At 39.2% G+C, this 23,539-nt stretch overlaps 12 protein-coding genes across 12 annotated transcripts; 11 read left to right on the top strand and 1 right to left on the bottom strand.

Moving 5' to 3' along the window:
* On the top strand, positions 1–2,490 carry SCD5 (Scd5p; the record flags this gene model as incomplete). Its single annotated transcript, XM_445919.1, has 1 exon — positions 1–2,490. One exon carries the CDS (start codon positions 1–3, stop codon positions 2,488–2,490), a length of 2,490 nt encoding a protein of 829 aa, XP_445919.1.
* Positions 2,491–3,527: 1,037 nt separating this feature from the next.
* GRE2(B) (SDR family oxidoreductase) lies at positions 3,528–4,583 on the top strand (the record flags this gene model as incomplete). Its single annotated transcript, XM_445918.1, has 1 exon — positions 3,528–4,583. The coding sequence occupies one exon, from the start codon at positions 3,528–3,530 to the stop codon at positions 4,581–4,583; it is 1,056 nt and encodes a 351-aa protein (XP_445918.1).
* A 617-nt stretch (positions 4,584–5,200) lies between these two features.
* SNC2 (SNAP receptor SNC2) lies at positions 5,201–5,527 on the top strand (the record flags this gene model as incomplete). Its single annotated transcript, XM_445917.1, has 1 exon — positions 5,201–5,527. One exon carries the CDS (start codon positions 5,201–5,203, stop codon positions 5,525–5,527), a length of 327 nt encoding a protein of 108 aa, XP_445917.1.
* A 514-nt stretch (positions 5,528–6,041) lies between these two features.
* Positions 6,042–7,076, top strand: GVI51_E04961 (aldo/keto reductase; the record flags this gene model as incomplete). Its single annotated transcript, XM_445916.1, has 1 exon — positions 6,042–7,076. The coding sequence occupies one exon, from the start codon at positions 6,042–6,044 to the stop codon at positions 7,074–7,076; it is 1,035 nt and encodes a 344-aa protein (XP_445916.1).
* Positions 7,077–7,475: 399 nt separating this feature from the next.
* Positions 7,476–8,516, top strand: GVI51_E04939 (aldo/keto reductase; the record flags this gene model as incomplete). The annotated part of the gene is made up of 1 exon (XM_445915.1): positions 7,476–8,516. One exon carries the CDS (start codon positions 7,476–7,478, stop codon positions 8,514–8,516), a length of 1,041 nt encoding a protein of 346 aa, XP_445915.1.
* Positions 8,517–8,922: 406 nt separating this feature from the next.
* GVI51_E04917 (aldo/keto reductase) lies at positions 8,923–9,960 on the top strand (the record flags this gene model as incomplete). Its single annotated transcript, XM_445914.1, has 1 exon — positions 8,923–9,960. The coding sequence occupies one exon, from the start codon at positions 8,923–8,925 to the stop codon at positions 9,958–9,960; it is 1,038 nt and encodes a 345-aa protein (XP_445914.1).
* A 924-nt stretch (positions 9,961–10,884) lies between these two features.
* ARI1 (carbonyl reductase (NADPH-dependent) ARI1) lies at positions 10,885–11,943 on the top strand (the record flags this gene model as incomplete). The annotated part of the gene is made up of 1 exon (XM_445913.1): positions 10,885–11,943. The coding sequence occupies one exon, from the start codon at positions 10,885–10,887 to the stop codon at positions 11,941–11,943; it is 1,059 nt and encodes a 352-aa protein (XP_445913.1).
* Positions 11,944–12,466: 523 nt separating this feature from the next.
* AMS1 (alpha-mannosidase) lies at positions 12,467–15,712 on the top strand (the record flags this gene model as incomplete). Its single annotated transcript, XM_445912.1, has 1 exon — positions 12,467–15,712. One exon carries the CDS (start codon positions 12,467–12,469, stop codon positions 15,710–15,712), a length of 3,246 nt encoding a protein of 1,081 aa, XP_445912.1.
* A 422-nt stretch (positions 15,713–16,134) lies between these two features.
* On the top strand, positions 16,135–17,235 carry CDC43 (protein geranylgeranyltransferase type I subunit CDC43; the record flags this gene model as incomplete). The annotated part of the gene is made up of 1 exon (XM_445911.1): positions 16,135–17,235. One exon carries the CDS (start codon positions 16,135–16,137, stop codon positions 17,233–17,235), a length of 1,101 nt encoding a protein of 366 aa, XP_445911.1.
* Positions 17,236–17,281: 46 nt separating this feature from the next.
* Positions 17,282–18,058, bottom strand: LYS5 (holo-[acyl-carrier-protein] synthase; the record flags this gene model as incomplete). The annotated part of the gene is made up of 1 exon (XM_445910.1): positions 17,282–18,058. One exon carries the CDS (start codon positions 18,056–18,058, stop codon positions 17,282–17,284), a length of 777 nt encoding a protein of 258 aa, XP_445910.1.
* Positions 18,059–18,416: 358 nt separating this feature from the next.
* PEX14 (Pex14p) lies at positions 18,417–19,559 on the top strand (the record flags this gene model as incomplete). The annotated part of the gene is made up of 1 exon (XM_445909.1): positions 18,417–19,559. One exon carries the CDS (start codon positions 18,417–18,419, stop codon positions 19,557–19,559), a length of 1,143 nt encoding a protein of 380 aa, XP_445909.1.
* Positions 19,560–20,121: 562 nt separating this feature from the next.
* On the top strand, positions 20,122–23,421 carry NUT1 (Nut1p; the record flags this gene model as incomplete). Its single annotated transcript, XM_445908.1, has 1 exon — positions 20,122–23,421. One exon carries the CDS (start codon positions 20,122–20,124, stop codon positions 23,419–23,421), a length of 3,300 nt encoding a protein of 1,099 aa, XP_445908.1.
* Positions 23,422–23,539: the final 118 nt, after the last annotated feature.

Here is a 23,539-nt window from a genome sequence, read left to right as displayed (position 1 = left end):
ATGTCCTTTGACTGGCTGAATGTTCCGGGATTGAACACTGCCACTGATGACAGACAGAATAGCACCTTGCCAACTGTGTCTTTTGATTTCGGTGTTACTGATGATTCAAGTAAAGAGCAAGGAATGCATTTCCTTGATGAAACTATGAAAAGCAGCAGTGATCCGTCTTTGGTTAGAAAGCTGGATGAAGCTAACAGTAAACTTGATGTACCTCCCGTTTCCGGCGCTTACTTGCAACAGAACGGATTACATCGTTCTCAGGAAGCACTGGCAACTGAGGAAGATCACAAAACACAGAAGTCAAACATCAATGGAAATCGTTATCACAATCCAATTCATGAAGAAGAAGATTCATACGTTGAAACACCCGATGACTTGAGAGTACCACTCTCACTATCACAAAACCAATTAACGCACGAAGAGCTTCGAACCTACATTAGGTGGTACAACTATATTACTGCCAGAACTCATGGAAAATTAATAAAGCTGGCAGATGTATTCCAATTTTTAGCAAATTTTAATGTCAGAGAAGAGTTGAAGAAAAGAATATTTAAGATATTTAGGAGTTGTAAAAACGCTCTGAACATCGGCCAATTTTTTGCGGTTTTAAGGCTGCTTGCAAGAGCTATGCTGGAGGATATGCTACCTAGTAGAAAGATGATCCTAGAGAAAGCTCCAATACCGAGACCGAGACCAATTTTGAATAAAGAAGGTGGAAATGAATTTTATGAAGAAGTTGAAGAAGATGTACCAGCTTCAAGTGGAACTACAACTTCAAATAATCAACCACCTGGAGAAAAAGTTGACTTTGATTCTTTCGCATCTTTATTACTTACTGGAAAAACAGTTAGAAAGAGGATCAGGCGGAAGGTTAAGAATTCTGTATTCAAGAATAAAAAGGTGAGATTTGCAGAAAAGGTTACATTTCAAGACGCACCACATTACGGCAAAGACAAACAGAATAAGGACACATCTACCACTACTGACGATGACTCTTCTTATGTGAGTACCGATGAGCCTTTAGACTTATCACTGCCTATGGATCAACTACTCAAAGTGATTGCCAAAAGGAAAAAGAATAGCGCTTTGGTATCATCGGTTCCTACAGAACAACAGGAAACCGAAGAAGAAAGAGAGATCTTAAGCGATATGAAAGACTCACTGTCACATTTCAAACAAATCCAGGGACCTGATTCAGTCACACAAATCCCACCTTTGGTTGCACAAGGACAACAATCTACCATCTTTAATACCGGTTATAAAGTGACAGGTGATCAACCACCAGCCCAAACAACTAGCCAACCTCAAGAGCCTGTACTAGAGCCACTCAAACCAACTGCAACAGGTTCAGCTAATCATTTAATGAAATCACATATGAGCCCAAATAGTATACCAGGTGCGTTTGATAGCCAACCTGTTCAGGTACCAGCGATACAGGCTACTTCCTCGGACGTCCTAGAACCACTTAAACCTACGGCTACTGGATCTGCAAATTACTTAATGAAACAACAATTCAAACCAGTCGATAACCAACAAACTTCCGGTAATATTGGCCATGTTGCTTCACCGCAACCAGTTGGTGTGACATTTCAAAGTACAGGTAATCAATTAAATCAACCAACACATCTGGATCTACGGAATAGATCTCCTCTTCAAAATCTACCCCACCAATCTCAACAACAACATTTAGTCCCGCAAGCAGTAAATTCTCAACCACAGCAACAGCAGCTGCATCAACAAGGAATCTTACAGCCCCAGGTACATCAAAGTACGCAACAACATATCAACAATTCTTTACAACAGCATTTGCCCAATAACAATCCAACTAATTTGTCCGCGCCCAATGCAAATTTGAATTCTCCGCCTTTGGAATCACCAGGAATGTTGTATGCAAGCAACGCTGCATCAAATTATTTCCAATCACTATTATCTAATTCTCCATCACCTAATGCTAGCCAGGCCAACATTCATACTACCATAAACTCGAATATGTCATCAGGAATTCAACCCAATAGGCAACCAAATGTACAGTCTAATGCCAATGGCCACTTAAGCCCAAATGTGTCTTACGGTAATAACATGCAAATGTCAACTCAAGGCCTGCAAAACCAGGGGTCCAATATGCAACAAATGCAAAGCCAACAACTGCCAGTCTATTCCAACCCAACAGGGACCACTAATTACCAATATCCAGGACCAGGGAGCTTACAGAGACAAAACTCTCAGCCAGTCAATTCTCAGGCTCATAGACCATCCTTCAGCTCCATGCTACCACCTCAACAACAATATTTCCAATCCGATACACAGAACACCAACTACCAGAATCAAGGGCATGCGAACCAGCACATTCCTATAAATAACAACAATCAAAGCTACCACAACATGCAAAATATCCCAACTGGACAGATGTCTACACAAGATATACTAGGCGACCTGCAATCGTTAAAGAATCAAGTTGATGCCCTACAGAACCAATATGGCCGTTTATAGCCCCAGAAAAGATCGTTACGATTCGCTAGAGCGATGAGTCTCTGGTTATACTCAATGATATTGATATTGTATTTAAATGATTGGCACCATGCTAGTCTACCATACCACACGTTTATAGTTTTGCATTTAGAATATAGTTCCCACTAGTATAAATCAAGAACATTTTATCACTAATCGTTAAACATACCATCAGCGTGTATATTAGGCTGGCAATTCCGGAATATATAGACTCTGTTTAACCACCACAGTACCCATCCGGATCGACGGTATGGGATATGTGATTTACGATTTATTTACCGGAAAGTTTATTCTCAGACAAAGTGACGTGGGCAACCAGAGGGCAGTTTTGGTTAGTAGAGAAACCATTATCAAAGGAACAGTACTCAAACCTACGACACATTGTAACAAACATCTTAGTTGATACGACTAACCGTCTCTCAACAATTACCATAAGCTTAGTATATTTAACTAGAAGATACGTCATTTTTCATTTTCCATGAGATTCTTATGTTTCTTTTTATGAAAAAATAATGATTTCACTGCGATGAGTTTGGCATTGTATTTTGATAGGACTCTTTGCAAACATAGTTGTTGGCCAACTTGACGGGTGGTAACCTGCTAGTGAACTACTAGTTTTAGATACAGGAAAAGCAATTCACAGTTTAGGGTTAGAACCTAATGTGTGTAGTTTAGATCGATTCATAGTAAGAACTGTGTGAGTATCTGTTCGTCGGATACTATTATCATTACCTAATATCCGGTTACTACTATGACGGGTATATTCGGAATAGTTCGGGTAGAGTAAAGTATGGCTCAATGTGAATCCTTGGTATTGTCATTATGTAAATACACAAATAACTGGGCATCTTCGATTTAGAGGGGTAAACTATATTTCGGACCTCTCACATATAAAAGGGATCCCAAAATAGCGATATTGATCGATACCTCTCGCAATGGTTTGTCAATTTCAAATTAAATGCAATAGCAAACACCATCAATTGGATCAACAATCTACAATACAGATAATAATTTAAATCATGACTGCTGCTAATAACAACACTACTGTTTTTGTCTCCGGTGCTTCCGGTTTCATTGCTCAACACATCATCAGACAATTGCTAGACCAGAACTACAAGGTCATTGGTTCTGTTAGATCTACAGAGAAGGGTGACAACCTGAAGAATGCTATCTTCAAAAGTGCTAACTTCAACTATGAGATCGTCAAGGATATCGCTGATCTAAATGCTTTTGACCCTGTCTTCGAGAAGCACGGTAAGGATATCAAGGTTGTCCTACACACCGCCTCTCCTTTAAACTTCACTACTACCGAATACGAAAAGGATTTGTTGATTCCAGCTGTCAACGGTACCAAGGGTATCTTAGAGTCCATCAAGAAGTACGCTGCCCAAACAGTTGAGAGAGTTGTTGTTACTTCCTCCTTTGCTTCTCACACTTCCACTGTTGACATGTGCAACACCAAGGGTAAGATAACTGAAGACTCCTGGAACCAAGACTCCTGGGAAAACTGTCAAACGGATGCCGTTAGAGCTTACTTCGGTTCCAAGAAATTTGCTGAAGAAGCTGCATGGGAATTCTTGAACAAGAACAAAGATGCAGTTAAGTTCAAGTTGGCCACTGTTGACCCAGTGTACGTCTTCGGTCCTCAAAACCACATCGAGCCTGGCAAGAAGGTATTGAACGTCTCATCCGAAGTCATTAACCAATTGGTACACCTGAAGAAAGACGACCCATTGCCACAAGTAGCATGTGGTTACATCGATGTCCGTGACATTGCTAAGGCTCATATCCTAGCGTTCCAAAAGGATGAATTAATCGGTCAAAGACTGTTGCTACACTCTGGTTTGTTCACCGTCCAAACCCTACTGGATGCTATCAACGAGCAATTCCCAGAGCTAAGAGGTAAGATCCCAGCTGGTGAGCCAGGTTCCAACAAGCCAGAAGATCTACTGACTCCAATTGACAACACCAAGACCAAGAAGCTGCTAGGATTCGAGTTCCGTGACCTGAAGACCATCATCCAGGACACCGTCTCTCAAATCCTAGAAGCTGAGAATGCCAGTGCCAAGTTGTAAATACGAAAGCTTTGACATCAGGATGGTAACTTACTATTCCTTAAACCCAACTATATATAGATAAACGTACATGTAACTGGCTTTACAGTTTTATAGACTATTTTTATTCATTCAATCCTTGATAAAATACAGTATTATAGAAATACAAATTTGAAGTATTGCAGAAACACAAAGTATTACAGAGGCTCACAGACAGTTCTGTTACTGCTGAACACGCTGGGCTAGCTATATTCAACACTAAATACGTAACCTAGTAACGTGACTGACACAATGCCAACAAAAGAAAGAAGACGAATACCGGAACTGGCCACAGAACCATCCGCAGCAAACCAGAAATCAATTAGCATTATGGTCCGAGATGCCTTTCAAAGCTGCTTCGCGAATATTTTTCAGCTTTCAGCCCAGTCGAGCAAGATATTGTCAATTGCATTGGGATGGCTTGCGATGTTTTGCTCAGGTTTTTGTGCAGTGTGCTTTCTGCGACCACAATGGCAACCATCTGTTGAATGGACTATCGGGGGCATTATTTAAACGTTGAAGCTTTTGGAACTTGTCTGCTATTTAATTAAAACTCCAAAGGCACAAACTTATATACAGCACTAGAACTAGAATTGAATATGGCTTCGAATGACAACTATGATCCGTACCTACTATCTGAAGATGGTGGCCAGAGCAAGGCTGCCGCTCTGAAGTCTGAGATCGACGACACTGTCGATATTATGAGGAACAACATCAATAAAGTCGCTGAGCGTGGAGAGATGCTAACCTCTATAGACGACAAAGCTGACAATCTGGCCATGTCTGCACAAGGTTTCAAAAGAGGTGCCAATAGGGTAAGGAGACAGATGTGGTATAAAGATCTGAAGATGCGTATGTGCTTGTTCCTAGTGATAGTGATACTCCTGGTGGTAATAATCGTGCCAATTGTAGTGCACTTCAGTTGAGAAAATGTAACAGAGAGATCCGAAAAGAAAAATGCGAATTGGATAGATCCCAGACATGCTCATTAACCCAAATTATTGCACTTATACACTCAGAAATTCCACTACATTACACAAATCATGCATCCGCATCTACATCATAAAACTAATTTTGATGCCAATATTTAATATAGTTATATCGACCGCAGTTGACTGTTTGTCTGCAGTTTTCACACACTGTATCCTTATTAACCCTCATTGAATTTGGAATAAGACACCTTCTAGATGTAACCAGTGGTTAATGTGCATATGCGTGCCTATTAAGTAAATGCGTACTATATGATACCTATAATGAGATTCGTCATATCATTATAAGCAGGAATAGAAGCTATTTCAATACAAAAGATTGATTCAAAGCAAATCCTGCGTTAGATAAGGTTAGCATATAAATAGGCATGTACCAATCCCAAACTCTCAAGCATGAAACTAATTAAATCTTTATTCTCGCATCAAAATTCAGTAGTATATTCGTTGCTCGATGACTACAAAACTGGTTAAGCAGATTAGGTTCGGTGCGTCCGGATTGAAGATCTCTCCGATTATTATTGGATGCATGTCCTATGGTTCTAAGAATTGGGCGGATTGGGTTCTTGAAGATAAGGAGAAGATCTTTGGTATCCTGAAGCGTGCCTATGATCGTGGGCTAAGAACGTACGATACTGCGGACATGTACTCCAATGGCTACAGTGAAAGGCTACTAAAAGAATTTTTTGAGAAGTACCAAATCAAGAGAGAAACGGTAGTTATTATGTCTAAAGTGTTCTACGCTGTTGACGAGGACTTAGATCTTCATCATGGTCTAGATATAAATGAAGTAGAAGACTTACATTTGACCAATCAACGTGGTTTGTCGAGAAGACATATTCTTGAAGCGGTTAAAAACTCTACAGAACGACTAGGAACGTACATCGATGTGCTTCAGATTCACCGTCTTGACAAAGAGACACCAATGAAGGAGATCATGAAGGCATTGAATGATGTTGTGGAGGCCGGTTACGCTAGGTACATCGGGTCTTCATCAATGCTAGCTACTGAATTTGCTGAGCTACAATTTATTGCTGAGAAGCACAATTGGTTCCAATTTGTTTCATTGCAGTCATTCTACAACTTGCTGAACCGTGAAGATGAAAGAGAGATTATTCCCTTTGCCAAGAGACATAACATTGCTTTGACCCCATGGTCTCCCAATGCCAGAGGGTTATTAACAAGACCTGTGAGCAAGATTAGTGTCCGCATCAAGAGTGACCCGACTTTCAAAATTGTTGGCCTAGACAAGTTGACTGAAGATCAAAAGGAGATTATCAACCGAGTTGAAGAAGTTGCGAAGAAGCACAACACCTCGATGGCCATTATCTCGAACAGCTGGGTATTGAGTAAGGGATGCAACCCAATTGTTGGATTGAACTCAATTGCCAGAGTGGACGAAGCCATTGCCTCCATTGACTTCGAATTGCCAGAAGAAGACATCAAGTATTTAGAAGAACCATACCTTCCAAAGAAGTTTTACTACTAAACTCCCAATATGTAAATGTGTATCTGTGTAGAACGTATTGATGTAATCGGGTACAGCTTCTGTGCTATCTTCATAAACTATACCAGCCGTAGGCTCATCACACGCATCTTTGCATTGGCACTCGCCCGACAACCCTTAAATGAAGAGCCACCCGAACCCACCACGAACCAACACTCGGCCGACGTTTATGGTAGAGCACAACGATTGTAAACCAGCCAACCTATAATCAACTGTTTTGAAGGAGCACACAACCATGGTGTTCTACAATTCTGAACATGATAAAATACCCAAAATCTTGCCAGCTTTTTTATTATATAAACAGGCATTACAGGTGTGTATGTTACCAAATGAATAGTATTGTTAATATCCGATCGAGAACTCACACAACTAGTTGTGAAGATGGTTGCTAGTAATCTGGTTAAGCAGGTAAGGTTTGGTGGATCCGGATTGAAGATCTCACCGATTATTATTGGATGCATGTCCTATGGTTCTAAGAAATGGGCGGACTGGGTTCTTGAGGATAAAGAGAAGATTTTCGGTATCCTGAAGCATGCCTATGATCGTGGGCTAAGAACGTACGATACTGCGGACGTCTACTCCAATGGTTACAGTGAAAGGCTACTAAAAGAGTTCTTTGAGAAGTACCAAATCAAGAGAGAGACCGTAGTTATTATGACTAAAGTTTTTTTTGGTGTAGATGAAGATCTCAACCTACACCATGGATTGAAAGCTTATAATGATCATGACGACTTAATACTAACCAACCAGCGTGGGCTGTCGAGGAAACATATTCTTGAAGGTGTTAAGAACTCTACTGAAAGGCTCGGAACATACATCGATGTGCTTCAGATCCACCGCCTTGACAAAGAGACACCAATGAAGGAGATCATGAAGGCATTGAATGATGTTGTGGAGGCCGGTTACGCTAGGTACATCGGGTCTTCATCAATGCTAGCTACTGAATTTGCTGAGCTACAATTTATTGCTGAGAAGCACAATTGGTTCCAATTTGTTTCATTGCAGTCATTCTACAACTTGTTGAACCGTGAAGATGAAAGAGAGATTATTCCATTTGCCAAGAGACACAACATTGCTTTGATTCCATGGTCTCCCAACGCCAGAGGATTGTTAACAAGGCCTTTGAATAAAACCACCGACCGTATCAAGAGTGATCCGACTTTCAAGTACCTAGACTTAGATAATTTGACCGAAGATCAAAAGGAGATTATCAACCGAGTTGAAGAAGTTGCGAAGAAGCACAACACCTCGATGGCCATTATCTCGAACAGCTGGGTATTAAGTAAAGGATGCAACCCAATTGTTGGATTGAACTCAATTGACAGAGTGGACGAAGCCATTGCCTCCATTGACTTCGAATTGTCAGACGAAGACATCAAGTATATAGAAGAACCATACCTTCCAAAGAAGCTTTACTACTGAGCTTTACCCATTTGTATGTGTGTATCTGTGCAGAACGTATTGATGTAATCAGCCATTGCTTCAATTCCATCTTTATAAAAGCTATCCCGACGGGCCACTGTATGGCATGCATCCCTTACTATGGCACTCGCCCGATATCCCTTAAATGAAGAGCCATCCGAACCCACCACGAACCAATACTCGGCCGACGTTCATGATAGAGCACAACGATTGTAAACCAACCAACCTATAATCAACTGTTTTGAAGGAGCACACAACCATGGTGTTCTACAATTCTCTGAACATGATAAAATACCCATAATCTTGCCAACTTTATATTATATAAACAGGCATTACAGGTGCGTATGCTACCAAATGAATAGTACTGCTAATATCCGATCGAGAACTCACACAACTAGTTTAGGAGATGGTTGCTAGTAATCTGGTTAAGCAGGTAAGGTTTGGTGGATCCGGATTAAAGATCTCACCGATTATTATTGGATGCATGTCCTATGGTTCTAAGAAATGGGCGGACTGGGTTCTTGAGGATAAAGAGAAGATTTTCGGTATCCTGAAGCATGCCTATGATCGTGGGCTAAGAACGTACGATACTGCGGACGTCTACTCCAATGGTTACAGTGAAAGGCTACTAAAAGAGTTCTTTGAGAAGTACCAAATCAAGAGAGAGACCGTAGTTATTATGACTAAAGTTTTTTTTGGTGTAGATGAAGACCTCAACCTACAACCTGGAGTGAAAATTGATGAACAAGAGGACTTAGTGCTGACCAACCAGCGTGGGCTGTCGAGGAAACATATTCTTGAAGGTGTTAAGAACTCTACTGAAAGACTTGGAACGTACATCGATGTGCTTCAGATTCACCGTCTTGACAAAGAGACACCAATGAAGGAGATCATGAAGGCATTGAATGATGTTGTGGAGGCCGGTTACGCTAGGTACATCGGGTCTTCATCAATGCTAGCTACTGAATTTGCTGAGCTACAATTTATTGCTGAGAAGCACAATTGGTTCCAATTTGTTTCATTGCAGTCATTATACAACTTGCTGATCCGTGAAGATGAAAGAGAGATTATTCCATTTGCCAAGAGACACAACATTGCTTTGATTCCATGGTCTCCCAACGCCAGAGGATTGTTAACAAGGCCTTTGAATAAAACCACCGACCGTATCAAGAGTGATCCGACTTTCAAGTACCTAGAATTAGATAAGTTGACCGAAGATCAAAAGGAGATTATCAACCGAGTTGAAGAAGTTGCGAAGAAGCACAACACTTCGATGGCCATTATCTCGAACAGCTGGGTATTAAGTAAAGGATGCAACCCAATTGTTGGATTGAACTCAATTGACAGAGTGGACGAAGCCATTGCCTCCATTGACTTCGAATTGCCAGAAGAAGACATCAAGTATTTAGAAGAACCATACCTTCCAAAGAAGTTTTACTACTAAACTCCCAATATGTAAATGTGTATCTGTGTAGAACGTATTGATGTAATCGGGTACAGCTTCTGTGCTATCTTCATAAACTATACCAGCCGTAGGCTCATCACACGCATCTTTGCATTGGCACTCGCCCGACAACCCTTAAATGAAGAGCCATCCGAAGAGCCATCCGAAGAGCCACCCGAAGGCCAACCTCGAAGCCACCTCGAAGTAAAACTCACCCGATATCACTTTCCTACGGTACTTTCTCCAGCCCATTGTATCCTCCCTTTGAGAACACCCTTAGTTTGATCCGACAATTTATCTCTTTCTTTTTCTTTGCCACAGTACTAGGGACTATAGATCGGCCGAAAGATGGTTCTTTCGCCTTCTGTCTTTTCCAGGGCTGTTATTGCGCCCCGAGCGTTGATTTACAGTAACCATGCTGGTACAGAAGGGGGACACTGCTGCGAAGCGAAGTGGTGTCGGGCTTTCCTGCAAGAGAAGCACAAGATTTTTCACCCGACACCACAGTTGGGTCGGCCGACCTTGCCCCCCATTCTTCTTTTCAATGAAAGCAGACACAAGGAGCTTCTATACCAGAGACCTATGTGAGATGGGTTGAGTTGCGGAACACCACGACAAGTTTACTTGATGTACCGGTACTATCCTTGCAATACAACGTCTCAATCGCAGACCTACACGGATCCGAATACCTTAAGGGGTCGTTTAATGGATTTCCCGACATCGGGCGAGTCGAGAAAACTTCTAGAAGCTTGAATTGAGCTGCACAGTATCGATGAATTAAATCGAATTGAGTTGAATTTACTTGGAATAAATCATATATAAAGGGAGCTCATACTCATCCCAACTCACATCTATCAATTGTATTTCTTGCATTGAATGAATAGCAACAAACAACAATAGTATACTTCATAATCAAAAAAAAATATGGCTTCTGATAACAGCAACACAACTGTCTTTGTCTCTGGTGCTACTGGTTTCATTGCTCAGCACGTAGTTAGACAATTGCTTGACCAGAACTACAAGGTTATTGGTTCTGTTAGATCTGCTGAGAAGGGTGACCACTTGAAGAATGTTATCTTCAAAGGTGGTGACTTCAACTATGAGATTGTCAAAGACATCTCTGATCCAACCGCATTTGACCACGTCTTCGAGAAGCATGGCAAGGATATCAAGGTAGTCTTACACACCGCCTCTCCATTCCACTTCAACACTACTGACATTGAAAAGGATTTGTTGATTCCAGCTGTCAACGGTACCAAGGGTATCTTAGAATCCATCAAGAAGTACGCTGCTCAAACAGTTGAGAGAGTTGTTGTTACTTCCTCCTTTGCTGCCAACACCTCCACAGTTGACATGTTCTACGCTAAGGATTCTTCCAAGACAATTACTGAAGAATCTTGGAACCAAGACACTTGGGAAAGTTGTCAATCCGATCCAATCAGAGGTTACTGTGGTTCAAAGAAGTTTGCCGAAAAGGCGGCTTGGGACTTCTACAACGCCAACAAGGACTCTGTCAAATTTAAGTTGTCTATCATCAACCCAGTATACGTCTTCGGTCCACAAAACTATGTGGAACCAGGTAAGAAGATTCTAAACACTTCTTCTGAAGTCATCAACAGCTTGGTCCACTTGAAGAAGGATGACCCATTGCCAGAGTTTGCAGGTGGTCACATCGACGTCCGTGATGTTGCCAAGGCTCATATCCTAGCGTTCCAAAAGGACGAGTTGATCGAGCAAAGATTGATGCTTCATGCTGGTCTATTCACTACCCAAACCCTGCTAGATATCATTAATGAACAATTCCCAGAACTGAAAGGTAAGATTCCAGCTGGTAAGCCAGGTACCGGTAACCCAGATGATGCATTGACTCCAGTTGACAACTCCAAGACCAAGAAATTGCTGGGCTTCGAGTTTATTGATTTGAAGAAGGACCTTTACGACACCATCTCTCAAATTTTGGAAGCCGAGAAGAACTCTAATTAAAGCCTATAGAGTTGCATTTCATTAACGGATGAAGACAACGGGATAATAAAACCCCACCTGACAGGTCTCGAAGTCACTACTACATATTCATATTTTCGAAATAAACTAGAGTACATTTTTAGCTATCTCTAAATAAACATAACAAGCTATAGATTATGATATTTTTTTTGGGAAATACATGTAGCTACAATCAACGTCAGCATGCTGCTCAAAATCAGCACACAAACGCCACCAACCACTGACAATTCAATACTATTTGTTATATTCCTAGCAGTATATGAGTGGCTTAAAACGTCACATGACCACGACTCACACTCTCAAAGTAAAGACAGTTTTTTAGGGGCGAGAAGGGCTCGATTCGCATGACAATGGCTCACTTCCCCCGAAATGGGGACAGTTGAGCGATTTACAGCCATCGCAGGAGGTGGGGGACTATATAAAGGGCGATGATTTCTTGGCTAAGCTTACCTTCTTAAACCAACCTGATAAGTGTAGCAAGGTAGCTCTGGAGTTTTCATAAGAAATGTTCAGACAACAAGCGGTTGAAGAGAGGAATTACGATCCTCAATTCAAACCTGTTCAAGGGATCTACGAGGACAGGCTAAGGCAGTTTCTCGACCAAGGTGGGCCATTCAGCCACCAAAATTTGCCTAAATTCTATGATAGGGAGCGCATTAGGCTTGATGGGAAGCATGTAAAAGTGCAATGGTACCAGGTGCCATTTGAAGATGGGTCTGATCCTACTTCCCCTGATAAGAGACCCTCTTGGAAGTCCATTATTGAGAAGGACAAAAAGGGGGAATTGAATTTCCAGGATGCTTCAATTGGCCAGCCATTTGGGCCCAGTTGGTCTACTACATGGTTTAAAGTTCATTTGAAACTACCTTCTCATTGGATAGGCAAAAAGATAATTTTTGATTGGGACTGCTCAAATGAAGGAGTTGTAATTGATCCTGAAACTTTACTACCGGCAACAGCATTTTCTGGTAACGAGAGAACAGAATATCAGTTACCAAAAAATGAGTCAGGTGAATACTTCTTCTACATTGAATCTGGTAACAACGGTATGTTTGGTTGTGGTGCTGGTTCCACCATCAACCCTCCTGATGACCACAGATTCTTTGGCTTGAACAAAGCAGATATCGTTTGGCCAGATTGGGAAGCTAGAGCTTTGCGAATTGATTTCTGGATGCTAGGTGACGCCGCCAGAGAACTCCCAGGCGACTCTTGGCAAAAACATAAGGCAAGGCAAGTTGGTAATCTTGTTATGGATGCTTTTGATCCCGAGGATAGGTCAAGTGTTAGAAGATGCAGAGAGTTGTTGCACAAGGAGTACCTTGACGATTTCGCTGACTCTCCAAAGGTTTATCAAAATGGTTCTGATGTAATGACATCAGTCTACGGTATCGGTAACTGTCATATTGACACAGCTTGGTTATGGCCCTTTGCTGAAACTCGGAGAAAAATTGTAAGATCATGGTCTTCTCAATGTACTTTAATTGATGAATTTCCAGAGTACCAATTTGTTGCATCCCAAGCTCAACAATTTAAGTGGTTATTAGAAGATCATCCTGAGTTTTTTAAGAAAGTCTTGGTTCCTAAAGTGCAAGAAGGTCAATTTATTCCAGTAGGTGGCTCTTGGGTTGAAAATGACACCAATATGCCATCGGGCGAGTCTTTGGCCAGACAATTCTTCTATGGACAAAGATTTTTCATGAAGCATTTGGGTACCAAGAGTACAGTTTTCTGGTTACCTGATACCTTTGGTTATTCTTCGCAAGTCCCTCAGATTTGTCGTCTATCTGGAATAGATAAATTCTTAACCCAGAAGCTATCGTGGAATAATATAAATAGCTTTCCCCATTCGACTTTCAATTGGGCGGGTATTGACGGTTCTCAACTTCTGACACACATGCCACCTGGAAATACGTATACTGCAGACTCTCACTTTGGGGATGTTTTGCGTTCATCGAAACAAAATAAAACAACTGAGTTTTATGGTGCTGGCTTGATGTTGTATGGTAAAGGTGATGGTGGTGGTGGTCCTACCAGAGAAATGCTCGAAAAAATGAGAAGAATTAGGTCAATATCTAACAGAAATGGTAACGTTGTCCCCAAATTGGATGTTGGAAAGTCTGTGGACGAATTTTATGACAATATTCTAAAAAATACAGACAATGGTTCAATTCTACCAACTTGGAATGGTGAGTTATACTTTGAATTCCATAGGGGTACATATACAAGTCAAGCAAGAACCAAAAAGCATATGAGGTTCTCAGAAATCAAAATCCATGACTTGGAATGGATAGCTACTAAAGTTTCCATCCTATTCCCGGATAGATATAAATATCCTGCCAATGAGATAAATAAACTTTGGGAAGATATTTTATTGTGTCAATTCCATGATGTGTTGCCGGGTTCTTGTATTGAAATGGTTTATAAGTATGAGGCTATTCCTAGACTTGATGAAGTCATTGAAAGATGTAATAAGTTGATTGAAGATGCATTGAAATGTGTACAAAAGGATAAGCATAAAGACGAATTGACTTTAAGAACTCTTCCATGGTTAGAAACCGACTTTGCTGGAGAAAAGGATATTTCTAAGAAGTTTTTCGCTTCCGTGAAAGATAAAGATGACTGTTACTTGCTTTCCAACGGCAAATGGGAAGTATCGATATGTAAGAAGAGAGGTGTCATTAAGAGTATCAAAGACACAAAAGACAATATCGAGTATCTTGACCTTAAGAATGGTAGAAATAAGTTTGGTGCTAACCAGTTTGTTATATTCGATGATAAACCATTATCTTGGCAGGCCTGGGATACTGAGTTGTATTCTGTAAACCAGTTTAATTATCTAGAAGATGCAGACTCTGTAAAGATTGTTGGGGACAGTGGCAATGAATGCACAGTTGAGTCACGCTTCAAGATTTCCAAAAACTGTGAGATCATTACAAAAGTTTCATTAAAATCTACTGATGAGCAGCGGGCAGATGAAAGTATTATTCATATCAACACAAAGGTCGAGAACTGGGAAAGCGAGAACAAGTTCTTGAAGGTTGAATTCCCAGTTAATGTTCGTAATGATTTTGCTTCTTATGAGACTCAATTTGGTATCACAAAGAGACCAACCCATTACAACACCTCCTGGGATGTCGCTAAGTTTGAAGTCTGCAATCATAAGTTTGCTGACTATTCCGAGCATACCAAGGGTGTATCGATTCTAAATGATTGTAAATATGGGTTTTCAGTGCATGGAAACCTAATGAGATTATCACTGTTAAGATCACCTAAGGCACCTGATGCTCATGCAGATATGGGATCGCACGAGATCAACTATGCTATTTATCCTCATCGCGGTGAATTAAACTACAAGACAGTTAGAAATGCCATCGAATTTAACTTCAATCACAAATACCAAATATCTAAAGAGTATGCCGACAAATTACAGAGCATTATTTCAATTGAAGGTGAGCCAAACGTCATTTTATCAAATATCAAGCGTGGTGAAGATGATGAAGAGCTGAATTCCAACTATGCTTTAAAGAAGTTGAGATCGAGAAGTTTAATTGCTAGGGTTTATGAGTCACTTGGTGGTGAGTCTCGTGCTGTCCTAAAAACATCCTTACCTTTGAGGGAGGTTCAAATTGTTGATAACCTTGAATTAGATGCTATTGAGGACGTCAATTTTAAAAAACTAGATGACGGAACTTACGAGATCCCAATAACTTTAAAAACTTTCCAAATTGCTTCCTACAGATTGATATTCTAGAATATAAAATAAAATACTATATAAAATCAAGTTTCAAACTATCTATTATTTGTATTCACAGCTACTACAACTTACCGGAGAGCCATGCTTACTCTTTATTGAGAGGTTTGGCTATCAAGGATCAGCTTTGTTTACCCGGTATCCCGCAAATATTTTTCAAAATGAAAATAAAATATCCAGACTTCACACAAAATGGCGTACAATTATCTTGTCTTCAGGTTTTTGGCAAAATAAAAACTCAAAATAGGAATTGAAAGGGCATCGCAAGCTGATGGTGGATCAATACTAAGGTAAATTATGTTTTAGATGATCTGATTGGTATTACTGGATACTGATTTAACAAGCATTTGAAAAGACTTGTAAGGACTAGTTACAAGGACAACTGCTAATTCGTGTATAGAATTGAGTGCCTTTATTTTAAGATGCAGAATATGCCAGATCAAATAAAAAAAAAACATGTGAAATATATAGAGAGGCATTTGCAATTATTGCCTGCCAAGTATGAGGACAATGATGTGAACAAGATGGCAATACTGTACTATAGCTTTCAAAGTCTCAGCCTTCTTGGGGAGGATATTCAGGGGAAATATAGCAAGTATATACCGTGGATCAAGTCACATTTGATAACAAAGTCTGCTCCGAAGCAAAATCAAAGAATTTCTGGGTTTGTAGGGAGCTTAAATGTAAGAGTTGATGGTGTCATTACATTCAACTTGCCAAACACTCTCTTTGCACTCTTGGTGCTGGCTTTATTGAAGCAGCATCATTACATATGCCATGAAATGGACGGAGAGTCTATTGGGAGGTTTGTGGGCCTATGCCAACTGCCTAATGGCTCATTCAAGTCGGCATTGGACCTTTCAGGCACATCTGTATCACCAGTTGATGGAGAAGATTTGAGGTTTTGTTACATAGCAGTCGCATTGTTATATATTATCGGGTGCAGGTCGCCGGCCGATTATTCTAAGTATATCAATGTCTCCAAATTGCTAGATTATATCAAAAATCAACAATGTTTCGACGGTGCATATGGTCAGTATGGTGAAGCCCATGCTGGATATACATCATGTGCCTTGTCGACATTAGCTTTGCTAAAAGCAAGAGAGACTATAGACGAGAATTTTGTTGAGAAGACATTAACCTGGCTCTCCCATAGGCAGGTTTCCTCATCCGACATCATGAGAAAACAGGAAGAGCAAAATCCATTTTATGACACAGATGACCATGGTGGCTTCCAAGGGCGTCCAAATAAGTTTGCTGATACCTGTTATGCAACGTGGTGTCTAAATTCAATCCAGTTGCTCACTAAAGAATGGCAAGGGTATGTGGATCAGCGTTCATTAGAAAACTATTTACTAAACGTAACGCAGAATCAGATAATCGGTGGCTTTAGTAAAAATGATGCCGACGATCCTGATTTGTACCATACTTGTCTCGGAATTTCAGCACTAATATTACTTGATGAGCGTCTGGATGGCTCTTTATTTTTGCCAGCACATATTTCAAAATTATTTTTGAAATAATAAAAGATGTTTCTGTTCCGAATTATGAAATTATGACGATCATTTATCATGTTAAGAATTGGGTTTTAATTCCTTCAATGACACTTACTACATTTAGTATGGCATGTATAGGTTTTAAAAAATCATATTGCGCCGGAAAACAATATGTTAGTATCTCATTATCACTGACCCACCGGGAGTGGAAGGTGATATCCTTCAATTTGAAAGTGGAAACTGCTTCATTTATTAGTGGTGCACTAAACAAAGACACGTTGATAATCTTGAGATCACCATTAAGTCCAACACCCAAGTATTTTGTATAGCATTCTTTTACTGACCAGTAAAAGGCAAATAGTCTTTTCATATCTAACAGATTTGTTTGATTGTTGATTTTTTCATACTCTTCTGTAGAGAGTACATCTTCGTAGATTTTCAAATCGCCCTCTGATGTGAAGTCATTTATTGATGCCAAGTCTATACCCACTTCTGTTTGGAATAAGTTGGCCATAATAATGCTTACAAAATTCTCTCCATTGGTCATGCTAAAGTTAAATGATTCTGTGTTCTTCACAAACGGTTTTCCATATTTACCCTGAGTAAAATCTATAGCCTGTGTGTTTAATTCAAGCCTGCAACCGTACAATTGCAAAAGTCTGTTGCACAAGGCAGTTACCTTATCTTTGTGAGCCCTCTTTTGTATAACTCTACATTGCCATTCAAAAGGTAACAACCTCAATGCTTCTTCAAAATTATATTCATCCCTAAAGTAGCTCAAATGCACATCCATGGTCAATACCACTATATGTGGGTCATTGCTCTTGGCCAAAGAAAGCCAATCAGACATCGTCTTAGATTTTCAGTTATTATTCAATTGACTTCTTCACAGCAATGAAATGATCATCAACTAAACCATATAATCGCCTGTGTTTGTTTAGACAGTACTGTGTTAATCATGTGAGTAAAATTGAGAATTCGGGTTTAATCGTTGTCGTTATTATGGTTAACTCCGATGTTCTGAGCTTTTGTCAAAAATGGTCAAACTTAGCAAAACTTGGTCAAAAAAGTGACAGAAAGTCTGTGAAAATACATATAAATGAGATGAATGCATTGCACCACCGATGAGTCAGTGGTATTTTTAAGCTTTACGTGTGTTTGTTCATAAACTATACCAGTAAAGACAGTAACTGCTAAATACAAGAGTCATGCCAGTTACAAGTGAGAGAAAGGAATTATTTGACTCCGCAGTATCCTTTTTGCAAGACTCGGCGATTAAGGATGCCCCTTTGGATAAGAAGGTGGAGTTTTTAAAGAGCAAAGGTCTGGGCGATGAGGAAGTAGAGTTGGCCTTGCAAGAGGCTGGAAGGCGTTTTCGGGATGCTGGTAATGCGGCGTCGGATGAGGAAACTGCGACCCAAGGAAATTTAGGGCACAGTTTGAACACGACAACAAGAAGGCGTCAAGAATATATGTATGAAGCTATTCCACCCCCTTTACCTCAGAGAGACTGGAAGGACTATTTTGTGATGGCCACTATGACAGCGGGTCTGTTTTATGGTGTCTATGAAGTAACCAAGAGATATGTAGTTCCAAATCTCTTACCAGAGTCTACTTCCAAACTCGAACAGGACAAGGAAGACATCAAGAAAGAGTTTGAGAAGGTGGATCAGATACTCTCTGCTATTCAGGACGAACAAGCCGATTTTAAAGAGAAGGAACAAGAGAAATTGAATGAATTGGATGAGGTAATAAGTGACCTGAAGATGGCATTGCGTGAAACAACTAATACAAAAGAGAAAATGGAAGATGACTTCCGTCTCCTAAAATTAGAAATAACTACGTTGCAAAATAGCATTGATAAATTTATGTCAGATAACTCCAACGTGAAAGAGTTGGAAACCCTATCCAGAGAAGTAATGTCTTTGAAAAATTTAATTACAGTAGCAAAGACAAACAAGGATATTCAGAATGGTACAGGTGGCAGTAATTTGTCCGGCATGCCAGGCAAATCTTTATCTCCTGGTGGTCTTCCAGGCGCTGATTCCATTCCATCAGCTGCAGATATTCTGGCAAGAATGAATATAAGCGGTGTTGCAGGAAAATCAGCAGTGCAAGATCACGATCCAAACGAGAGCGGTACAGAACCCCAATGGAAGAAAGTCAAGGATAATATGGTAGATTCGTCAGAGTTTATTCCAGAATGGCAAAGGGCGAAGACTCCCAATGATCAAGCTAAGCTTGACATCCCCGAGTGGCAGAAGGCAGCTTTAAAGAGTGATGATAAGCTGGATATTCCAGACTGGCAAAACATAAAATCGAGCTCCCAAAATACTTCAGAAGATAATTAATTAATAGTCTCTTTTTGGTTTTCTGATATGCATAATATAATATACCAAAATGTAGAGAGCTCTATTAATTTAAGTGTTGAGGGTCAAATATACAACTCACATAGGTCCAAACTAGCATATAACAAATAAAATATATAATCCAATGGAGATGAATTATTGATTGCTTCTACAATGCTCTGTAAATAACGAATTCGCCTGAAGTGAATAGCAATATAGAATAGTCTAATAAATACATAATACTATACGATTATATGGAACTTTCATTGTGGAATTCACTAAACGCAAGAAGACTGCAGTAAGAATGAGAGGATTAACATAGAGGCTACTGAAACTGTGTGAATATACAATCAAAAGTGACTTCAAAAGTTAAATTACTAGTAGTGAATTGAAGAACAACAATTCGGTCTTCTCAATTGCTGTATAATAAAGGCCACTAAACGATATTGATCCAATTACTACTGGTATTTAGTCTGGATATAACAAAAGAAAATTCATTTAGAACTAGATCACAGAAGTACAGACAGCCCTTTGGATAGTTACATTTTGGAGAATACTTTAAAATATGGAGAGCAAGTCCCTGAATACTTTAGCCCTTCGCTGTGCTGCAAGAAAGATTCCAGCTTCGGAGTTTCTAAATCTTTATAAAGAATTCTATAATGAAACTTTTCCAGCAAACTCAATTGACAATGATGACGCCAAGACACAAGAAGGGAGTGGTTCTCAAGATAAAACTGATGTTGAAGAATCCATAAGTAAACCAGTTGGCTCGAAAAATGATCCTGTAGCTATACTATGTGCCGAATTTATGAAATTACTCGAGAATGGTAAATATGTTATCCTAGCTGACTATGTGGTAGAAGTCTTGTTTGTCAATTATCATTCTGAGTTAGTTCGGGAATTTCTACCCAAGTTGAAAGACCTAATGAATAAGGGTATTCTAATACATTTTTTTTCGAAGAGTTGTGCGTTTTTCGTTAATCTGACAGACAATTTGGTGATTTCTCAACTAATAAAGGACCTACGAGCAACGATTGTGCCGTGCATACTAGAGACCAACTTCTGTGATATTTCTAATGAACTGGTGGTAGCTATTGCCAAATTTTTGCAGGCCGTTTTGAGATTCACACCTCAGCCAATTCAAATAAATTCCGAGACTTATAGAGATAATACATTCAATTTGACAAAAAGACTTTCATTAATTAACAAAATTTTATCTAAGAAATTTGCAGGAATTATAGATAAAAAACTACAATTCAAAGAGGTTCTAGGACCGTTTACCAAAGATTCTACCCTAGACTTTGATAACTCGCCATCAATTACTTCCCCTCAGTTTATACCAAGCCCTCTCCCAAGCATGAAGGAAAGAAGTGTTACTTCCTCACAATCTGCAATTAAGTATAAGGATCTGAAACTTCTACGGTACTATAAAAACATATGGCTCAATAGTAAACTCATGAATTGGCAGCCATTCGATTCCGAGTTTATTTCGAATTATTCGGCGATAAAATCAAGTCTTTATCCTGATCAGGTACAAAATATACAAAATGTAGACCTGTTGTTTACAGACCTTATTGAAACTGCATTCACATGTTTTGCTCAATTTGTTAGTAACAAACTATATCACCAGTCCAATTCAACTTACAATCTACTGGAAAGAAAATGGATTTTATTCTTATCGAAGATACTACCTCTACTGGTATATAAAAATTCATCCAGAACTGCGCATGTTATAGGTAATGCGCTTGATGGCATTGATGATAAGGTCATCAAAGCAATCAGTGCTTATTACCAAGAGAATGATGATGGGCGTAGTCGGAATGATGACTTATTTGATGACTATCCTTCTACTAGTCTTGATATAAGGCATGATTTTATAAAATCATTGACTATGCTGGGTGTAGTGCCACCTGTTTTCATTACCAATTACCTACGAGGCGATCAAACGGTGGATTCTAAGGCATTGGCTACAACAGATGATCTGACTTTCACAAATCAACAAGGAATTATTGAGATAGTAAATGACATCCCAAACTTTATCCGATCTTCTTTAGAAGGAATGGAAATGGAAAATGTTTCTGAACCTACTTTAGTTTCATCCAACGGTCTACTACAAGTGCTATCTAACTTTGATACAGTTTCACCAACTAAGCAATTCGAGTTGGCAAATGCTATTGTTGACATGCTTAGTGAATCAAGCACGACATTTGAACTTAATACTTTTGTAAAGTTGACTGCTGTTTTAACTTTTAATTATTCCCATTCTTTGACATCTATCCTGATGTATGTGACACCTGAGGTTTTAACAAAATTGTATCTGGAGTTTGTTGATAAGCATTGGAATTCACAAGTAATTGGAAAACAGGAAACTGATGGTGAATCTCAATTTGAAAATGTAAATATATCCATGTCATTTAGTTGGGCGATATTAATGTTAACAATACTTTATAAACAATATCACATTGATTTTGTTAGCATGCGCGCGGACTATACCACTGATAATATCAAAAATTCATTTGCTATCACGTTTGTGGAAAATTTACCCGATATATCAGATTTGTTTTTTATTGATGAGAAGAACTCGGATGATCCAGAAGTTCAAGTGAAATCCCACAAACTTGTAAGAGATTGGTTGAACGATTTGTTTGTTAATGGATCTCTGTCAGATTCGTTGTTGCAAAATATTGAACCAAAGCAACTAGCGATCCTTGTTCCATACATATTCAAACAAGTCACTTTGGCAATGGAAATAGGAGCTGTTGGTGACTTGCAAAATTTGATAGGTGGATTCGAATATTTTTTACAGCCATTTATGCTAGTTGGTTTAATAAAAGTAATGTACTGGCTTGAGCAATACCTTTCGTGTTTGAAAAGTGACGAAACTGATGAAAAATTAATTCAAAAAGTGCTGTCATTGTTGAACACCATTATATGCCCTTCCACGCTCAACGAAGACTCAAAAGCATTTCACTTTGCTGTCCTAAGACTCAATGCAATTCCGCTGCTAGGGATTTTATATCAGTTTAGATCCAATAAGCATGCTGAATCTAATTATGGAATTTACTCCTCAGATAATGAGGGAAACCCTACTCTCGAATTAATGATATCAAGGTTAATATCTTCGTTGTCTATATCCCCTGTCTATGATATTGATTCCACTATCTTGGTCACAGACAATAATTTTGTACAAAAGCCACCAAAGTTTCAAAGCTTTTTTGTAACAAATGAAATCTCAATGAATAAGATGTTGACTAATCAAATGAACTCTTTTTGGAGCTTGCATAGCAGCACATATTATAATTTAGACTTTCTGAAGACCCTTATAGATACTTTGACCCCAAAACAATTTTTGTTAGATGTTTTGCGAACCCTTGAGTATAAAGTGGAAACCCTAGGTGTTAAAGATGTAAGAAATAAATCCTCCAGCAATGAATCGGACCAAGTCATTGACTATCTTTTCTATTTTCTGGTTCTGTATGATATAGAAAACAGTGAAGATGCAAAGGCCATGGCGCAGTTCATGGAAGATACTGTTGATATATCAATCAATGGTGATTCGGGTATTGTTAAGCAAGAAACACAACCTAAATCTGAATATAATCCAGATGATGATATAGATATGTTATTTGGTGAAAATGACACTAGCATGCAAGCCAATGAAGAAGATACTCTAGATAATAAGGAATTGAAGAGTGACAGAAACTGCGCTCTTGGAAAGAATAGACACACATTTGGATTCATAATACATGAAATTAAACTATCCTACGGAACTTTGGAAAGCGATTCTATGTCATATGAAGATTATAAGAAAATCTGCGAATACCACAGCAGATACTTAAAAATGTTAAAAACCTGTATTTTTTAAAATGTAACTTTTAAGTAATGATAAGTTATTGATGCAATTAATACATATATATGCATATCTTTATTTATAGTAAGCGGTCTCATCGAACTACTATAATAGTATATATGTATGTGGGTAG

This window comes from Nakaseomyces glabratus, chromosome E (assembly GCF_010111755.1).
Source record: "Nakaseomyces glabratus chromosome E, complete sequence".
NCBI classification, from domain to species: domain Eukaryota; kingdom Fungi; phylum Ascomycota; class Saccharomycetes; order Saccharomycetales; family Saccharomycetaceae; genus Nakaseomyces; species Nakaseomyces glabratus.
The sequence above is the reverse complement of the archived record's forward strand: the minus strand, read 5'-3'. Positions and strand labels throughout refer to the sequence as shown.